This window comes from Canis lupus, chromosome 6 (genome assembly GCF_011100685.1).
Source record: "Canis lupus familiaris isolate Mischka breed German Shepherd chromosome 6, alternate assembly UU_Cfam_GSD_1.0, whole genome shotgun sequence".
Classification (NCBI taxonomy): Eukaryota; Metazoa; Chordata; class Mammalia; order Carnivora; family Canidae; genus Canis; species Canis lupus.
Window position 1 is genome coordinate 52,748,227 of NC_049227.1, and position 19,178 is coordinate 52,767,404.

The 19,178-nt window shown below is 36.3% G+C and overlaps 1 protein-coding gene across 4 annotated transcripts in view; it reads left to right on the forward strand.

The window, feature by feature from the left end:
• Positions 1-19,178, forward strand: part of DPYD (dihydropyrimidine dehydrogenase) — a 791,077-nt gene that overhangs the window by 515,373 nt on the left and 256,526 nt on the right. For all 4 annotated transcript variants that reach the window (XM_038541239.1, XM_038541240.1, XM_038541241.1 and 1 more), the window contains 2 exons: positions 6,257-6,325; positions 13,692-13,775. In XM_038541239.1, the coding sequence (XP_038397167.1) occupies positions 6,257-6,325; positions 13,692-13,775 (153 nt within the window). The remainder of the gene's footprint in view (positions 1-6,256; positions 6,326-13,691; positions 13,776-19,178) is intronic.

Here is a 19,178-nt window from a genome sequence, read left to right on the forward strand (position 1 = left end):
GGAGAAGCAGGCTCCATGCCGGGAGCCCGACGTGGGATTCAATCCCGGGACTCCTGGATCACGCCCTGGGCCAAAGGCAGGCGCTAAACCGCTGCGCCACACAGGGATCCCCAACATCTGATTTTCTATGGAAACTATGTGCATACTTTTCTATGTTAGGAATAGTTGTATAAATAACACATTTGTTAGTTCCAAAATAAACAAAGAAAATGATGAATTTTTAAATAGTATAAAAAGACAACTTTAAGAATATTATTCTCATCTGCAAACATTAAATAAGCAATATCCATTTAAATTTAAAGAACTTAGGAATTTCAGTTTTAGTGTCCTATTCTCAATGTGTACATTTCAGGAAAATTGTACCAATCTCACTTGCTCTATTTGTACTACAGTATAAAGAACAGTTAAAATTTGAATATTGTACAGTTAATTAATATTTAATAAACGTTTTCTTAGTTTAAATGTCTTTGAAAATCATATGTCCCATGCTATTTTTCTTCCTGGGTATAATCCCAGTAGTGTTAAGGGGTAATATTGTTAAATTGTTTGACAAAACCTAACTCAGCTACTTGTAATTTACAGTTGTTCACCTTTGTCATTTCGCAGTTTTTCCCTACTAAAAAATTTAAGTTGTCTTGAAGCTGAATTGTTGACTGAATTTCCAATGTAGTTCATAGTATACTTACAGAATACCAAAACAGTGTTGCCAACATAGGTGTTTTAAGCATACACTTTAAGTAAATGGGAATTTGAGGAGTCAGCTTGTAACCAAATTAGAAGTTTTATGTTCTTCACTTTAATTTCTGATATGCAAACTTTATTCTATTTTTGGTTTGGAAAAAAATACTTAATAAAATCACTTTATTTTTTCATTCAGAGTAATTCAAAAATAATTTAATCATAAAATGTGATTCTTTAAAAGTTAGAAAGGATAACAATAGAAATCATGTAATACTGTTTTTTGTTTTGCTTTGTTTTTTTTTTTTTCAGAATAAGTGTCCTATTTTTTAACTCTTGAGGAATTTTTCTAGGAGAAACAACATGCAAAATTTGATTAATAAATTATTATAGTTGGCATTTTATATGCTTTAGAACATTAATATCTCATAGTAATTAGATGTTTACGCAAAGAGTATACATTTTAAATCTATATTCGTTAGTCATGAATCAAAATGAAAGTCAAGTTATGTAAAAGTGCAATTTAAAAATATTCTGTGTAAAGCAGAATTAGATATAAAAATGCCCTTTCATGGAACACATCACATTTAAATGGCCAAAGCACCAGAAACTAGTCTTGATGAGTCTCAATTATAAAACATTGTATAAAACAGATCTGTGTTCTGACAAGGTTCTGATGTGTGTTCCAGTATTCTATATCATATTATCCTTTTGCTTTTACTAATTAATCTCCCCTTCCAAAAACATTATCAATTCTGATTAAATAAAATAAATAGGATTCTTACCATAAGCTCTTAGTAAACTTGCGTTCCCATTTTCTTGGATGACTATTTCAGTACTCTCAACTCTCCCCCATATTTCTAAACCTCTGTCCCCCACTTTCTTTCCTGTTGGGAGACCTCATCTACTACTTAAGAAAATATAAACACGAGGAAAGATAATTTCACCTTTTCCACACCAAATCTATAAAGTCAAGTGCATCCATACCTATTTTTTCTCTCTCTACCCTTTTCTTCCACTCCATTAAACTGGAAACAGTACCTCCTCTGCTCCTATCAAAATTTATTTCCTCTCGGGAACCTGGGTGGCTCAGTGGTTGAGCATCTGCCTTTGGCTCAGGTCGTGATTCCAGGGTCCTGGGATAGAGTCCGCATCAGGCTCCCCACAGGCCTGCTTCTCCCTCTGCCTATGTCTCTCCCTCTCTCTCTGTATCTGTCATGAATAGATAAATAAAATCTTAAAAAAAAAAAAAAAAAGTTACCTCCTCTACTAATGCAACGGATTCATCATCACTTCTTCCCTTCTCAACAAGTTCTTATCTTTTCCAGATCATTTCCACAAGCATAAAACTTACTCAAATATGGCTCATTAATATATATATATCTCGGGGGCCCCTGGGTGGTTCAGTCAGTTAAGTGTCTGCCTTTGGCTCAGGTCATGACCTCAGGGCCCCTGGATGGAAGCGGGAGTTTATTTCTTCCTCTCCCTATGTCTGGTACTTCCCCTGCTTTTACTCTGTCTCTCTCTCTCTCTGCCAAATAAATAAATAAAATCTTAAAAAAAAAAAAAAACCTCTTGCTAGACCTCCCATAACTTTATCTGCTGCCTTATTTATCTTTTAACTAGCTCACCAAAATCTTGAGTGTGTGTATCACTTCTCTCCACTTCTTCATATTCTGTTCACTCAGACTACTCCAGTGTGACTGCTGTCTCCCCTGCTTCACTGAAATCCTCTTTTTTTTAAAGATTTATTTATTTATTCATGATAGACATAGAAGGAGAGAGAGAGAGAGAGAGAGGCAGAGACACAGGCAGAGGGAGAAGCAGGCTCCATGCCAGGAGCCTGATGTGGGACTCGATCCCGGGACTCCAGGATCGTGCCCTGGGCCAAAGGCAGGCCCTAAACCGCTCAGCCACCCAGGGATCCCCTACTGAAATCCTTCTTGTAAAGGTTACCAATAGTTTCTGTGTTGCCTGATCACATGAATAATTCTCTGTTCTCTTACACAAACTCTCAGAAGTACTCACTAGCATGGGTTGCTCTTTACTTTTTGGAACACTTCCTTCTCTTGCCATTTGTGACATCACATTCTCAGGTGGCATCCCAGGTCCTTTCTTTTTCTTTATTTTATTCTTTTCTCTTTGAAATCACCTAACCAGATAGCTTTAAATGCCATTATATGTCCAATATATCTTCATCCCTCCCTCTTTAGTGAATTCTAGATTCATGTATACAGGGATACAATCTGTGTCCTCACTAATGAGATTTTATGTGTAATATATTAAGATTGAGCCTCTTAATACTCCTCCACTAGTTATTTTACTAAGCCTTGTTCCATCTCGGTAAAGTGTCTACAGTCCACTCAGTAGTTAAAGCCAATAATCTAAGCATTCTTAATCTCTCCTTTTCCCTCATCTCCTGAGTCTAACTGCTGACTAGTTTACTGGTTCCAGCTCAGAACTATCCACTTCTCCATGGATAATTACACATGGCACATTATTTCAACCTAACTGGACTCTGCTTTCATCCTAAAACACCTTCACCCCATTCCTTCTAAATTAGTGAAAATCATGCTTTGCAAATGTAGATTAGATAATTTTGTCACCCTCCTTTAAATCTTTCCCTGGCCTCAACTGCGGCTATAATAAAAAGCCCAAACTCCCACAGAGCTCAGCTCTCAGAGATATGGCTACTGCCTGCTTTTCTCCTTTTCTCTTATATGTTTCTTGCCTATCATGAAACTCCATCCACATGGCCTTCAATTTTACTTAAATATACCCTGCTCATTTCCACCTCAGTGTCTTTGCACATGTACTTTCTCTATTTAGAATGCCAGTTGTCACCCAATTCCTCATCTCGTCTTTCAGTGTAAGATGCCTTCTTATGTTTCATGTCTCAACTCATAACCCTTTACTGACCATCATCTGATATGTCACTATGCATCCTTGTGATTCAACATCTTCCTGTCCTCTATTATGCCTTCCTAACAATAGTTTTGACCTGGGAATAGTCCTAATACTCTTTTTTTTTTTTTTTTTTTAACTTATAATTGTTTTCTCTCCCTAAAATGTAAGCTTCAGGAAGACGGACTTTTTCTATTTTTCTTTTTATCACTTCTGAGTTAGAACAGTCACTGGTACATAGTACACAAAATATTGGTTGAATGTTCAGTGGAAAAGATGCTAAGTCAATGTCTTAAACTCCTTATCGGGCAGCCCCAGTGGCTCAGTGGTTTAGCGCCGCCTTCAGTCCAGGGCGTGATCCTGGAGACCTGGGCTCGAGTCCCATGTCAGGCTCCCTGCATGGAGCCTGCTTCTCCCTCTGCCTGTGTCTCTACCCCTCTCTCTCTCTCTCTCTGTGTCTCTCATGAATAAATAAATAAAATCTTTAAAAAAAATAAAATAAAAATTAAAAAACTCCTTATCTTGCTAGTGTTCTGAGATTTTTCTCAGTCACTCAGATTCAGACTCTCAGATCTTTTGATTCCTCTTTCTCAATTGCTCCTTCTAGTACACAAGTCCTGTGTGTTTTAACATCTGACCCTATTTTGCATCACCAAGACCAACACTCACATTAGCCCTGTTCACTCCCATTCTGACTCATAGTGGTTATTTGTCAATAGTTTTCATCAGTTGTTTATTTTTTCCCTTCTCTGACTCATGATATTCTTTTCTGCTTAATTTTATTTTTTTTTTTTCTGCTTAATTTTAAAAAGATGAGCTGATAAAGCAACTCACTCCCTAAACCTTTGGTGACCTCATTCATGTATTCACTCAGTCTTATTGTGTGCCAAACACTGTGCTGGTTATTATAGATAAAATGAGGAATGATACAGAGTAGTCCCAGCTCCCATGGAGATTGTAGTCTATCAGGAGAAAAAAAAAATTAATGTTACAGACAGGCTTGTTGTCTTCATGGTTTTTAGAACTCTGTCCAATAGGATCACAAGTTATTTTATGTTCCTCTCAATGTTGAAAGCATTCATCTGACTTTTACAATGTACCTTTTGTTTTGTTTTCTAGATATATATAAAAAAGCTGCATGTGGTAAGAGTACAGTGACTTTTAGTGTACTCTTCCACTAGAATCTGTGACTTTAGGCTTGGCACCAACTCTTTGTGTCTCAATCTCAGTCTTTAAATGTTAATAACTTAAAATTTTACTGACATATATTGAATACTTATTTTGGGAAAGCAAAATCTAGTGGTTAGAAGCACAGATTTCCAGTCAAACTGCCTGGGTCTGAGTCCTGGCTCTGTGTCTTATTAGCTATATGCCTTGTAAATCTCAATGCCTCAGGCACCTGGGTGGCTCAGTGGTTGAGTGTCTTCCTTCAGTTTAGGTCATAATCCTGGGGTCCTGGGATTGAGTACCTCATCAGGCTCACCGCAGGGAGCCTGCTTCTCCCTGTGCCTGTGTCTCTGCCTTCATCTGTGTGTCTCTCATGAATAAATAAATAAATAAATCTCAGTGCCTCAGCACCTTCATCTCTAAAATGGGGAGAATAATGTGAATGATTGAGTGAAGTAAAAACCGTTAAAATAGCACTTAGCACATTGTAAGAGCTATGTAAATTTTAGCAATTTCCATTGTTACTTTTCTGAGTAGGTAATACTATTATCCATATTTAATCAATGAAAAACTAAATAACTTGCTGGGGACCACACAGTATGTGATAGAGTCAGAGTTCTAATCTGGACATTCTGGCTTCAGAGCAGGTGGTAGTAACTACTACTCTATACAACCTCTATTTTAGGCTTACTGTAAGACTATTGTTAAATAATCAACATTTAACAAAGTTTAAAACTATAATGCACTATGAATATGTAAGGTGTTATTATCTGTGCTGTAATAAGATATGATTGAAGAAGACACTAATTTATTTCTTTTCCATATCCTGGAACTTTTAGCTATACCAGTAATTATATTAATGAACATTTCTATGTCATTGTATAATTTAGGCAACCCTTTCACATCCACAAATTTATGTAATTCCCACTATCACTTTCTGAGGTTGGCAAAGTCAGTATCATTATTTCCATTTGAAGAAGGAGAATGCTGAGGATCAGAAAAGTTAAGTAACTTACATAAGAATTCAAGGGTAGTAGGGGCGCCTGGGTGGCTCAGTCAGTTAGTGTCTGCCTTCAGCTCAGGTCAGGATTCCAGGGTTCCGGGATTAAACCCCACATCCAGCCCCATGTCAAGACCCACACCAGGCTCCCTGCTCAGAAGGGAGCCCTGGTTCTCCTTCTCTCTCTGCTGCCTGCTGCTCCCCCAGCTTGTGCTCGCTTCCTCTGTCAAATAAAATAAAATAAAATCTTAAAAAAAAAAAAAAGAACTCAAAAGGTAGTAAATGAGAAAGTCTCTAATATAAATCTGAAGCCCTGAATCCTCTGCCTTACCATAACACATTGCTAATTTTAAATAATTTGTCTTTCAACAGATCAAAAACTAACTTTTATGATATGGTTTACCATTATAAACATATATGTGTAAATATTATTATACTCTTGTGTACAAAACACCTTGTGTACAATTATTTGAACTGACTTTTTTTTTTCCTTTTTTCTTTTTGAAGATTGTGATTGCTAGCATCATGTGCAGTTATAGCAAAAATGACTGGATGGAGCTCTCCAAAATGGCTGAGGTAATGATTTCTTTCGTATATATTTATTTTATTTCTTCTCTTCCATTTTTATTAGTTTTAAATAAAGAGCTGCCATGAAGAATAGCCTAGTAGAAGTAAAATTGAATGGAAAATGGTAACTTAAAACATTTCTATTATAATTTGTTTACCCTGTGTTTTCATTAAAATGATGGAAATGTAAATTTAAAAGGAATCTATTCTATAAAAGTGGTCCCTTGGATTTCACACAGTACCTAAAAATCCTTTATTCTTTGAATCCATATACTCTTTATTTGCATATTAAGCAAACTGTATATTATGATGGATGCCATGATAAAATTTAATTCTACCTTTGAGAGTGTAACAGGATCTTACCTTGCCTTTAGGCAAACTAGTTTGACAGCGAGAAGAAATTTTGAATATAGAACTCTTGAATATTTAAAATATAAAAGGTTCATTTAATACTATTCTAGTGTGAATACAGACATGCATAAAATGGTAGGACAGAAGGCTCCTGAATGGAACACTAGTCAGCAGGTTTTCTATAATATAAATTGAATCTTGCGCAAATGCAAACAACTAACCATGTGCCTCAAATTTGTATTTCAAATAGAAAAATACATACTTAAAATTGTATACTTATGTCCATCATGCTGTCATGAAAAATATTCTAGACAGCTTTAGCTGAGGTTTCTTGAAAACCTCTCAGAAACGTAGAAGACTAAATCTAACAATACTTATATACTAATGACTCTACATTACAAAATATTATAAAGCCTTCCATGGCATTCAAAAATTAAACATTTTATTTGGATATCTTAAAACTGTGAGGGGAAGAATTACTTCTGGGACTTAAGGGGATGAAATTAAACATGATCAGTAATTGGCTTCATGATCTTTGGTGCTGGGGCCACTTTATACATGTATTTACCTAATTGACCATGAAATCTTCCACAGAACCTGTGCTTGGCATGAACTTTGCCAATTTTAAACTGACTATGATGAATGGCTTTATCATGCTACTTGCTCCTCTGCCTTTCTAAGGAATAAAATACTTTAAAATAAATATTTTCTTCAGCAAAGAGCATCAACTTTGTTTTCCCTTTTTTTTAATAATAAATTTTTTATTGGTGTTCAATTTGCCAACATACAGAATAACACCCAGTGCTCATCCCGTCAAGTGCCCCCCTCAGTGCCATCAACTTTTAAGTAAGCAAATTTCACTTCTAAAAACCTTAATTAGTGGGACGCCTGTGTGGCTCAGCGGTTGAGCGTCTGCCTTTGACTAAGGTGTGATCCTGGGGTCTGAGGATCAAGTCCCACATCGAGCTCCCTGTAAGGAGTCTGCTTCTCCCTCTGCCTGTGTGTGTGTGTGTGTGTGTGTGTGTGTGTTTGTCTCTCTCTCTCTCTCTCTCTGTGTGTCTCTCATGAATAAATAAATAAAATCTTTAAAAAATAAAAAAATAACTTTAATTAGTAACATACTAACCAATTTAAAGGTATTTTTTCACATTTCTCACATTCTATATGTATTTATTTAATTGCAGTTTCATTTAGTATAATTTTCTGAGTACGCGTAGCAAAAAAGAAAAAGAACAACAAAAACAGAAGAAAGGAGGGGAAAAAAATTTAGAAAGAAAAAGTTATGCTTTCCTTTCAGTCAAACCAGTCTGTAGTATCTCTCTATACAGGAAAGCAATCTACATATCAAGAAGGTCCATCTATAGATAGTGTCAATTAAAAAAAAATAATCTCCCCTATAATCTTAAAACATGGACTATCCCAGGCATGTCACATGAAAGAGTTATCCCCAGGCCTCCACATCCCACTGGAGGGTAATATTAGGCAGGATGATTCATCATAGCTCCTGTGGTAAATACCCAATAACACTTTGTAGCGTCACTAGTTGGTTTTGTCTTAACGAATGCATGCTTCAAAACCGATTAAAACAGATTTTTTTTTTTTTTTACAATGAAAGAGCCCACGTTAAAACAAACCAACAAAAACAAAAAGTATTCAAGCCAAAGTTACTGTACCACTTCAATGTGCATTTCTTTGGGGGTGGTGATAATGGGCGGTAAGAAATGAGAGATATCACACCAGCTGTTCTAGCGCCAGTTTTAAGTTCAGCAAATGACTTAGTGTGATGATGAATATATTTTAAATTCATGAAGTTCTTCTCCTTATAGTAGATTAATTTTTGAATTACGCAATAGGGAACTGAGGAAATCTGTTATGAGCGCTTTACTATTACATCTGAAAACAGAAATGACACATGTGTAACAGCAGGACAGATCCAGATCCATACCAGAACATAAAAAAGTAAAGACCAAGAAACTCTGTGTCAGAATGAAAATTTGCACAAAGAAGAATCATTATTACTTGTTTGTTTCACCAGAGGCTACCATTGTATTTTAATATTCTAAATAAACATTTAAGATCATGTGGGTCATTAGAAAAAAAAATAGAACCTAGGCACATTCTTAAAATATGGTAAGTTCAACTGAATGCTATTTTTTAAAGTTAATGTATATCCAGCATATCTTTTTTATCATGTGCATATTTTTTAGAAAGTTTTGTTTTCTCCTAGAAATAAAACCATGCTGAAGTAAGCCTTCCATTTCACTGTAACCCAAGAATGACCACTTTTAATGTTGTCTTTTATGCATTATTCAGTCTGGTTTGACTTTGTTGTTTTTTGAATATCAGAAAAAAGAAGCAGCCTCTGGAAAACTTTTCACAGCTTGGTATCAAATCAGTAGCATTGTTACGGTCTGCTCAATTTTTCGGTATCTGATCACAGGCTTTCCTACTTTTCTGGGTCATGGATAACCTATTCCAATTCCATGCAAAGGAAGATCTGTGAAGCACCTACTGTGTGCACCATCTCTTACCAGCCAACACAAAGATGAATGAGACATAGCCTCAGCTGTACAGAAAGAGACCGGTCAGAAAGTTCAGAAAGACACCAAACTGAATCATACTGAAAGCTCACAATATCAGGTCTTAAGTTGGTCTTGAACTCATTTTAATAGATCTTGAATCCCTTTGTTTCTTAATGTGTATTAGCTTAGAAAACAGAGGCTGTGTCAAAGTTAATGTGAAGATGCTTACTCTAGAGTGGTAAGGAGTGGGGAGAAAAGGGAAATGAGATAGGAAGAAGGGAAAGCAGAGCCCCTATGGTGCATTACAGAACTGGCTCCCACTTCCCAAGGAAATGGAGCTGAGTGCTCAGTCTTGTGGGACAGAGAGTGCCATGTGAAATCATCCTGCCTCACAAAAACTTAGAGGAGCAGAAGGGTGAAAGATGTACCTATGGGTTCCTTTCTATCTACTTTCTCTCGCTGTCAGATTTCACACCCTAGGGCTTCACTTTCCTCTGCACTTGTAGGTTGCGTATCCAGCCCCTTTAGGGGCACCGCTAAGGAAGTCAAATGCCACACCTTGTTGTGAAATGTTTCTTATTTCTTGTTTGATGTTTCTTGTGAGATGTTGTGAGATCTAAACCCAGAACTGGCTAAGCCTGGCTGGGCCCTGGCATTCCAAAGCTGCCACTTTGACAGGTTCAATGGGGGCGGTGGCAAAGCACAGCTTTCATGCTGAGGAAGCTGTGAGAGCTGGCAATGACAGGAGCTGTGAGGACAGCAACAGGGGCTGAGGTACCTTTTTCAGCTAGTGGCAAAAGCTTGAGTGGCAAGGAGGGCCATCAGATTTGAAGCAGCATATAAATTGAGTGGAGCTCAATATGCATCACTACCACCCTAATCCAAGTTTATCTGAGAGAGCTCCACTCATCTTCTTGCCCTCAATCAATCTGAAATCTTCCCACTCTCTTTTTCTCTTTTTTAAGATTGTATTCACTTATTCATGAGAGACACAGAGAAAGAGGCAGAGAGATAGGCAGAGGGAGAAGCAGGCTCTCTGTGGGGAACCCTATGTGGGACTCAATCCCAGGACCTCAGGATTAGAATCTGAGCCAAAGGCAGACGCTCAACCACTGAGCCACCCAGGTGCCCTCCACTCTCTTTCTTAAGATGCAAAATCCTAAATGTGGCCCATAAGTACTATATAGTCTGGCCCCCACCTGCCTCCTCAGTGCCATCCTCAGTCTGTTGTCCACATTCCAGCACCCACTGGCCTTCTTTTACTCCTCTGACACACTCCTAACTGAGAGCCTTTGCTGTTTGCTTGGCTTGGAATATTCTCTCTTACTCACAGAATGTTCTTTCTTGATTCTTGAGTCTGCTGACTAGTAGGTTAAACCCTCTGTCTTACTCCTTCTAAGCTCCTGACCTCGGAAGTCAGTTTACCACTAAAACAGATGAAACATAAACTTCAGGTCTCTTACTTGCCCAAGTTACTTCCAAGCCCCTGTACCTAATTTTGTATTTGTAATTTTAATTTTTTTTTCCTTAAAGAGGTTTCCCTGATTTGTTTAAGCTTCAGGCTCCCCCAAAATCTAGGTGTACCTCTGCCTATGCTTTTCCCTAATTTGTTTAAGCAGGTTGGAGATTCTAATTTGATGGCTGGATGATGGATGGATGGATAGACAGAAGAACCAGTACACATTAATTGCTTATACTCACATAATATTTACTACAATCCAGGCACTGTTCTAAGTCATTCACTTTTATTAAACTGGTTTATATCTTACAAAAGCAACCTATGAGTCACTTCCATGGTGTTCCACTTCATGGAGATAAGGACACTGAAGCAAAAGATAGATAATATGACCAAGACCACACAGGTAGTGTATATTAAAAGTGGGATTCAAACCCATGAAATCTGCCTCCAGAGTTCTGGCCATTGACATAGACATTCTCCTTCATATAAATAAATGGATGATAAGTAGATAATGTATGAAATTAGAAACAGCAGATTTTCTATGTCACGGCCTTCACTAGATTACTTTATTGTGTAATCACTTAGGTGAGGTGTAGAATAAACTCTGGGCTAAGTGAGTAAACTAAAAAGCTGTGACTAACAGGAGTCAGAATGCATGCCCAGTTTCAGTTAATTTAACATTTCATGCTAATTCAGCAATTAAGGCTTTTCGAATGCATATAGTTGCTCGGAAATGGAATTAACTGCCTTTTAAGGTGATATACATCCTGTGACAAGAATATTCAAGCAGAGGCCAAAGGAATGTTCTCTGTCTCTTCATGTCACCTTGAGCAGGATTGTCTCAGTTTTGAGATAATCAAAGGCCTCTTCAGATGTGTTTGGTGGGTCGATGTTTGTATATGTATGTAATACTGGGGAAATCTTGATTAATTAGTCACTAGAAAGCCTATAAAGTGGATAGGTGGTTTTACAAGGTTTTAGTTTTACTTCAAGTTTAGAAGCTTTAAGGACGTCAAATGTTATATCTTCTTAACACACTATACCAATTCCAGCCTTGGAATTAGTGATTTCTAATAAGTTATAATAGTAAGAGAGAGCAGGATCTGGATTCAGAATGCTTGGTTTCAAGACCCTACTCTCATTTATAAAATGTGATATATTAAGCAAGTCACTTGAACTCTTTGTAACCTTTATTTTATCATTTGTAAAATGGGAATAATGATCCCACTATAAAGAGCCTGGTAAACTATCTAGGATGTTGTAAATAATCAATAAATGTTAGTTATTATTGTCTACTATGATAGCTAATGGTAAACTTCCACTTACATTTTAAGAAATACATATAATGTAAATATGTATATGAATGCCACCTACAGTTTATCTAATCCAAAATATTGTTGAACTGATTTACTATTAATTGCTGTATTTCAGCAAAATAAAGAGGTCTGAATGAAATATTTCAAATAACTAAGACTAAGAAAAGAGCAATATTGTATATAATAGCAATGTACAATCTTTTAATTAAGCTGGTAATTCCCACATGACATGGTTTTGAGATAAGCCCTATTATGTACAGTTTATACTTGAGTAGTTGGAGACAAAGGAGATTAAATGACTTCCTAAAGCATCCCCAATTCCTTAGCAGACCTAGGATTAGAACTCAGAATTTAGGCTGTGCTTTGTTCATGCTTTACCACCAAACCAGCAGGAAAAAAGTAAGTAGCATGATTCATGGTAATATTGAGATAATATGAAGCATTTTAAAACTGAATTAGAAAATCAAAAGCCATAATGAAGCCATATTAGAAAATAAGCTGGATGATCAAATGAACTTTCACAAATGTGCAAAAGAAAAAGCAGACTCACTAATGAATAAAGATGGATAAGAAAGTTAACCAAGAAGTAGCTAACTAGAAATTTTCAATTTGTTAAGGTTCTACTTAAAATTTATAAAGCACAAAAAAATAGGCTAAAATCTTGAACAATTAGAAAAAAAAAAAGTGAGCCATTGAAGAAACAGTTGTTGGCATAAAGAAAGGTCTGTGATGCACTTAAAAAGTAGTGAACTCTATTTTTAAGCCTTTGTGTGACATTGTAGACATGTTTAATGTTATGGAAACTAACTCAAGCTTCCAGTTGACCTTACTTAAAAAGAAAGTGTGGCATTGGAGAAATTCTAGAAGTTAGGTAAAATAATGTACAAATTTGAATCATTTATAGTTTATCCCCCACCCCTCAAATTACCGTCTTAAACTATTAAAAAAGTGTTTTGTTTGTTCCTTGAGTTTTTCATAGAAGACTTGTCAAGAATTCTATGATTCTTCAAGTTGTCTATGAATACTTAGACATGAACTGTTGTGTTCATTTTCACAGGATCCACTAGTACACCAGTGAATTAATGAGTTAAATTAGAAGAAAGCCTATTTAATTATTAAAGACAAAAATGATCACTCCATGTTTCTTATCGTGGACCTATTTTCTATACAATACAATTGATTCTCAGTTAAAAACATTTCAAGTTTACTTATATGCATTCCAGGTAGCCTACTACATTTTTCTTTGCACTACAACTTCCAGTACCAATTATCCAAAATTAGTAAGATTTGCTTCTATAAAAGATAGAAGCTGTGTAGGGAAGGGAAGAAAAAAAATGTGACGTCAAACAAATCTGAGTTAAAATCTCTGCTGTGTCATTTAATATCCCAGGTTTGTCTTTAACTCCCCTGTGCTTTAGTTTCCTTGTGCAAAACTGGTGTCCTACTAATCCAAGGATTATGAGAATTAGAGGTAACAAATATAAAGCACATAGAGTAGTGAGTATCCTCTCACAAAAGCACTAGTGAATATTTGCTGTGGTTATTATTGTTATAGTAGACACTCTAATTTGAGAGTCAGAATATACCTCACAAGATAGCTGTAATGCAGGAAATGGAAGAGTTTAAATTTGACAAATGTGACCTATGCTGAGTTACCAATGATGAAAGTGTATCGAGACACAAATAAAGCTTTGCCTTTTCTTGCATTTTCCTTCCACGTCGTAAAGGCTTCTGGAGCAGATGCCCTGGAGTTAAATTTATCGTGTCCACATGGCATGGGAGAAAGAGGAATGGGCCTGGCCTGCGGGCAGGTAAGGACCTCAACAGCTGCCATCACGTATTTCTGTGTGACAGAACAGGCCCCTGTATGGATAGTAACTATACCTTAGGCAAGAAGATGTGTGGATCAGATGACTGGCTTGAGACTTCCAGGTCTGCATTGTTTAAATATTTAGTGCTTAAAAAGTGGAAAATGAGGGAAACTGAAATTACAGCAACTGTTTAGTTTTATTGAGGAAAATATCACATTATGTGCTTGACAGGAAGTAATATCATAACAAATAGTTTTTAAAAGCACTGAAGCAGAATTAGCTGATTTCAAATGCAATGTTCTTTATTCATTCCTGATGCTGATCCAGTTTCCCTGGAGCAATATACTGTACAAAATGCATTGTTCGTAGTGATTTTGTAGTAAATGGGGCACAGCACAAATTGCATTTTACATTTTTTAGCATATGATCATTATTCCCTAACTGTGTTTTGGGAGTTGCAAAAAGACTTTGATGCTATTTTTATTTTGGGATACAATAAATGGAACCTTCATGCTAAAACACTTTCAAAAACCTAATGAATAAAATGTGGAAATATATGTTAATATGTAGAAAATACTGCATCTTTATGTAACTAGATACAGTGTTGTATGTTAAGAAGCAATGTAAAAGCTTAATGCTAAAAAGGTGAGTGTTTTGCATCTAATTTGGCTTTTAAGCCCAGAGGGAAATGGTGTGAATTAAATAATATGAAATGTTGTCATTTATGACAAATTTTCTAGTCCTGGAAAGTTTACTTTTGTCTTTATATCTGGCACAGGGCCTAGTACATAGTAGGTGCTCAATCCGCCCCCCTCCCCCCCAAGTCTTTGGGTTATTTGAATTAAACTCAAGAGGCCGGAGGCCCTTAATTTGGAAGGGCAAAAATTTCTGCTTATTCCAATGAACCTAGGTTGCTGTTTTCATATTAGCATTCAGGGAGGATTTTAAAGTACCTTGTAAATATTTAATTAACATTCAAAATAGATTTGTAACTTGGGAAGAAACCATTCTCTTGTAGCAGCAGGAGCGGAGGGCTTAGTCAAATGGTCTTCAAATATATCCTCTGTTGCACTCACAACAGGTTACCCAGAAGATCAGTCAAGGTGGTGACAGAACCAAGCCTCAGAATTAGTCAATAGTGGGAAAATACTGTATTAAATCATGACTTCTTTGGGGCAAGGCTTGGGTGATTGAAATGAGGTAGGCTTCTGAAAGGACAGCTGGACAGAGTCTGATGTAGTCAGGTTCTTTCTTTATCCCTTGCATGGTTCCTAAAACTTTGACCCAAGATATTTTTTAGTTACATGGAGAAAAACAGCTATGGAATATTTAAATCTGTTGACTAATCTTTTAAAGAAGGATACATTTTAATATATATTCCTTGCCCCAGAAATGGCAATTATTTTGAAAATGTTGCCCAACCTTGAGCTTATTTTTTAGAGTGGGCTTTGGCTCTGTGAACACATCTGAACTTACCCAGCTGTTAAGTGTCTTAGGTGTATCCTCTCCAGAGTTATTTAGCTACATAAATTTTTGCATAGCCTTTGGCTGAATGAGGATACCAAGCGTTAAAATTTTGCAGTCAGAGTTAGTATTAAGATTTCTAAAACCTTTGGAAAACATATGTTCCAAAAACCATGGTACCTTACGCTGAAGGAAACTTGGGAACATTGCCATTTCTTCTTTGGAGATGTTGTGCTTAGAAGATCTGTCATTTTACAGAAAGCGCCGTGTTGAAGTCTCCCAGTACAAGTGTATTATTATCTAAGTGTGCTTTACTTTGGTTATTAATTGATTGATATACTTGGCAGCTCCCACATTAGGGGCATAAATATTAATGATAGTTAGGTCCTCTTGTTGGATAGATCCTTTAAGCATGATATAGTGTCCCTCTTCATCTCTTACTGCAGTCTATAACAACTAATTATAATCTCTAAAACTAAAATCAGTCTTTATTAGCCACGTTTACAAATTTTCTTTTGAATTATATTTTCTTTTAAATCATATAATGGAAAAATAAAACATATTTAATCATTTCACGCCAACATATTTTAAATGATTAGCCTGCCCCAGAACACAGGAATCTTCGATATTTTAAATGGAGGGAAGGAAGAATATTAATGCATTATTTAAAAAAAAAAAAACTTCACTATAACTCTCACTCTGTAGAGCGGTCACAGGTGTGTCTAGGGCTTATTCATTTTTTTTCCTTTACTTCCTTTTTTCCCTTTCTCTACTTTGTTCCCATTGCCTCTTCCTTTCTTTTTGAGCTTCATAGTGTTGAACACTTGTAAGCTGGTGGCTTGGGAAATCTCTACTCAGTGTTAGGGGATTGAGAAGCCGTTCCAATTCCTCTTCCACACTGCAGTGCAATCCTCTATTCCATCTCTTGGAAACTCCGTGTGTGCAAAGCATAAGAGCTGTGTGTATTGCCAGAGCCCAATAGGTGTTTGCTTCATGAATGAGACAAACTGACATTAGTCCCATGCCTACAATATTTGTCTATTGGAAACACTCTTGTATTTTTTCCACTTCTGGTGTTTCCAGAAATCATCACAATTTTAGCCCCATGAAAAGAGGCAGAGGATCGCAGTATAGTATATGTTTTCCTCTCTAAGCATGTTTTTCCTCCATTGTGTCATATATTTTCTTACAAATATTTTATAAGTGAAAAATACTGCCTTTGTATCTAAATGATTTTATATTAACTACATATGTATATGTTTTAATATATGTCTGTTTATTTAAACTCTTTATAAATGTTCCCATAAGTGACCAAAAATTGTGCAATTTTTGAACTGACAAGGCTATATAACCTCTACTCCACAATATATAGAAATCATTTATTTACAGAATTTGTGAAAATGAAGGAAATCTCAAGCTGACCTTGGGCATTTGAATTGTATATTTCCTCCAAAGTGAAACAGAAAAACCCTGATAACTTTGATGGTCAAGCAAAAGTGAAAATATGCTCTAGCTTTAGTTGTATACACTCCAAAAAGTCAGTTATATTGCAACATGAAAAAATATTTTCGTTTTCTTCTCCTCCTTATAATAACCCTCTGAAGAGGTTGAGATTCTATCCCATTGTACAACAAGAACAGCAACAATAAAATAAAAACAAAAACTAAACAAGACAACAACAAAAAACTAAAGCCTCCTTGCTTCCTAGGTCAAGATCTGGTCAGCAGTTGCCAACTATTAATTAGCATATAAGCCTAAATAGAGATAAGTCTCCAAGAACAGTTCTTAATAAATTGGTACTCCAGTGTAAGCATTGAATATTATTAACTGCGAGCTCAGTACAGTACTAAGGTATCTCTAAAATCATCTATAGTTCTAAATTCCCATTTCTCTAAATATATAAAAACAGCAACAAGCCTGAGTCTACTATTTAGATGTTATATCTCTCTGGAATAAGGGAGCCTCCCTGATGTCTTAACATTCAGAATAAAATTGTCTACGTGCAGTCTCTATACATCATTTTCCTGTGCCAACATATTAGTTTATAAATAAAAGCGAACTGTGATAAATTCTATAAAATTCAGGTAAAATGGCACCTCGTTGAGGTCTTCTCCTTTTCCTAAATACAAAGGGTTCTTACAGCATTGGCTGAATAACCCTCTTTTGTCCTTGAATTATTACTATTAACTATTAAGTATTTTTAATTCCATCCTGCAGAACCTCCTAACATAAATTCAGACAAAAGCTGAAGAAACTGGAATAACTTTGTGTTGTTGTGTTTACTTTGTTTCTAACAACGATTACCAACATTTGAAAAATAGGTGGCTTTGACAGAAAACACCCTATTTCTTAACTTTCTCTTGAGCTACGGGAAGATATGGCCACAGAGGGCCTGCGTTGCCATGCAGAAGTGAGGAAGTAGACCTTAACTATTCTCCTTTAACACTGGATGCGGTTCATGTAAATAGCAGGAAGGGGAAGTGCTTCTACCCAAACATGAATTTGATAAGTATGTGCCTCTCCAGTGCAACCTTCAAATATCACAACCAACCCTTCCCAGAATTTTTGCTGACTTTCTAGATCCCTGACATGGAAGAGTCTCTAAGCTGCCTTCTTTAGCCAGCAGTACCTTTAATTCTTAGACCATTGATCAGCCACCAAAGGAAAAAATAGTTGATGGAGGCTGTGGATGGAATGTGTGAGCTAAAATGCCTTCTCTTCTCACCTTCCTGTTTTATCTTCCACAAGGCAAAAAGGAAGAGCTGAGGCAGCATGCCCCACTGGATTTCGCAGTACTAGTTGTGTAGTCCTCTTGAAACAATTGTTTTCCTGCTGTCAGAAAACGCTAATTTCTAAAAGTTTTCTTAAGTTATTTTTCACACAAACTGTTTACTTTCTTTGCTTTGTGTCAGTGATGTGGTGTAGTAAAATACAGACTTCTAGAACTGAGAGGAACCTGAAAGATTTTCCAATTTGACCCCCTTATTTACAAGAAAGGAATCGGAAACTGGGAAGATACTTAAATTGCCTTTGCTGGAGGGAACAAAATGGCAAGGCCCATAGCCATTGACTCAGTTGTCACTGACGCTCATCTGGTGCTCTGTTCAGTATTTCCTATGGGTCATTTGAGTATATCCAGATCTCCAGTGAAAACTTAATAAGCTGGCACTGTGCCCTGGGAACTCCTGACTTCATACCTTTCTGCATACTATTGTTTGCTCTGCCTGGAGTTCATATTTTTTTCAACTGAAATTATCCAAATAGGAATCATCTGTCTACTTCTATTTTAAATGACATCTAATCTGTTAACTGAGTATGTCTTATTAGTCAACCAAACTTTCCATGAGAAAGAAAAAAGAATATATCGTATGTGAACAGATTTAAAGGTACAAACTTAGAAGCATACTCTCGTTTGAATCTCTAGTGACCTAGAGATTGAATCCCTGTCAATGGATTTGAATTTCTTTACCTAACAATTCTAATAGGCTACAAAGATGTTATTTCCCTGGACCTTACAGAATTCCCATTTTTCAGTGGTTTGGATGCTTTCTTTGTAGGTGTGATTGTTAAATAGTGCACACCTATTTCAGTAATGATGCCTTTGAATGGGAAATCCCAAAATGGTACTATAATCAGAGGGAAGACTACTCTAGCTTCACAGTTAAAGTAATGTCCTAAAGAAAGATGGTGGTGCCACTGCTATTACCTGCTATGTCTTGCTGTCTCACAGCCCCCTCTGTTTATTTACCCACATCCTCCGCATAGAATTTCTAAACACTGAAATGTTTAACTCAAACAGTCTTAGCATTAATTTTATCATCAGGAAATAGATCCGCAGCCCTGCTTTCATGGTGATTAGCTAAGTAAGAGCAAACAGATTTAAAAGTGGTAAATCTTAAAACGTTTACTGATCTTAAATAATTATTGAGTTAAATTAAG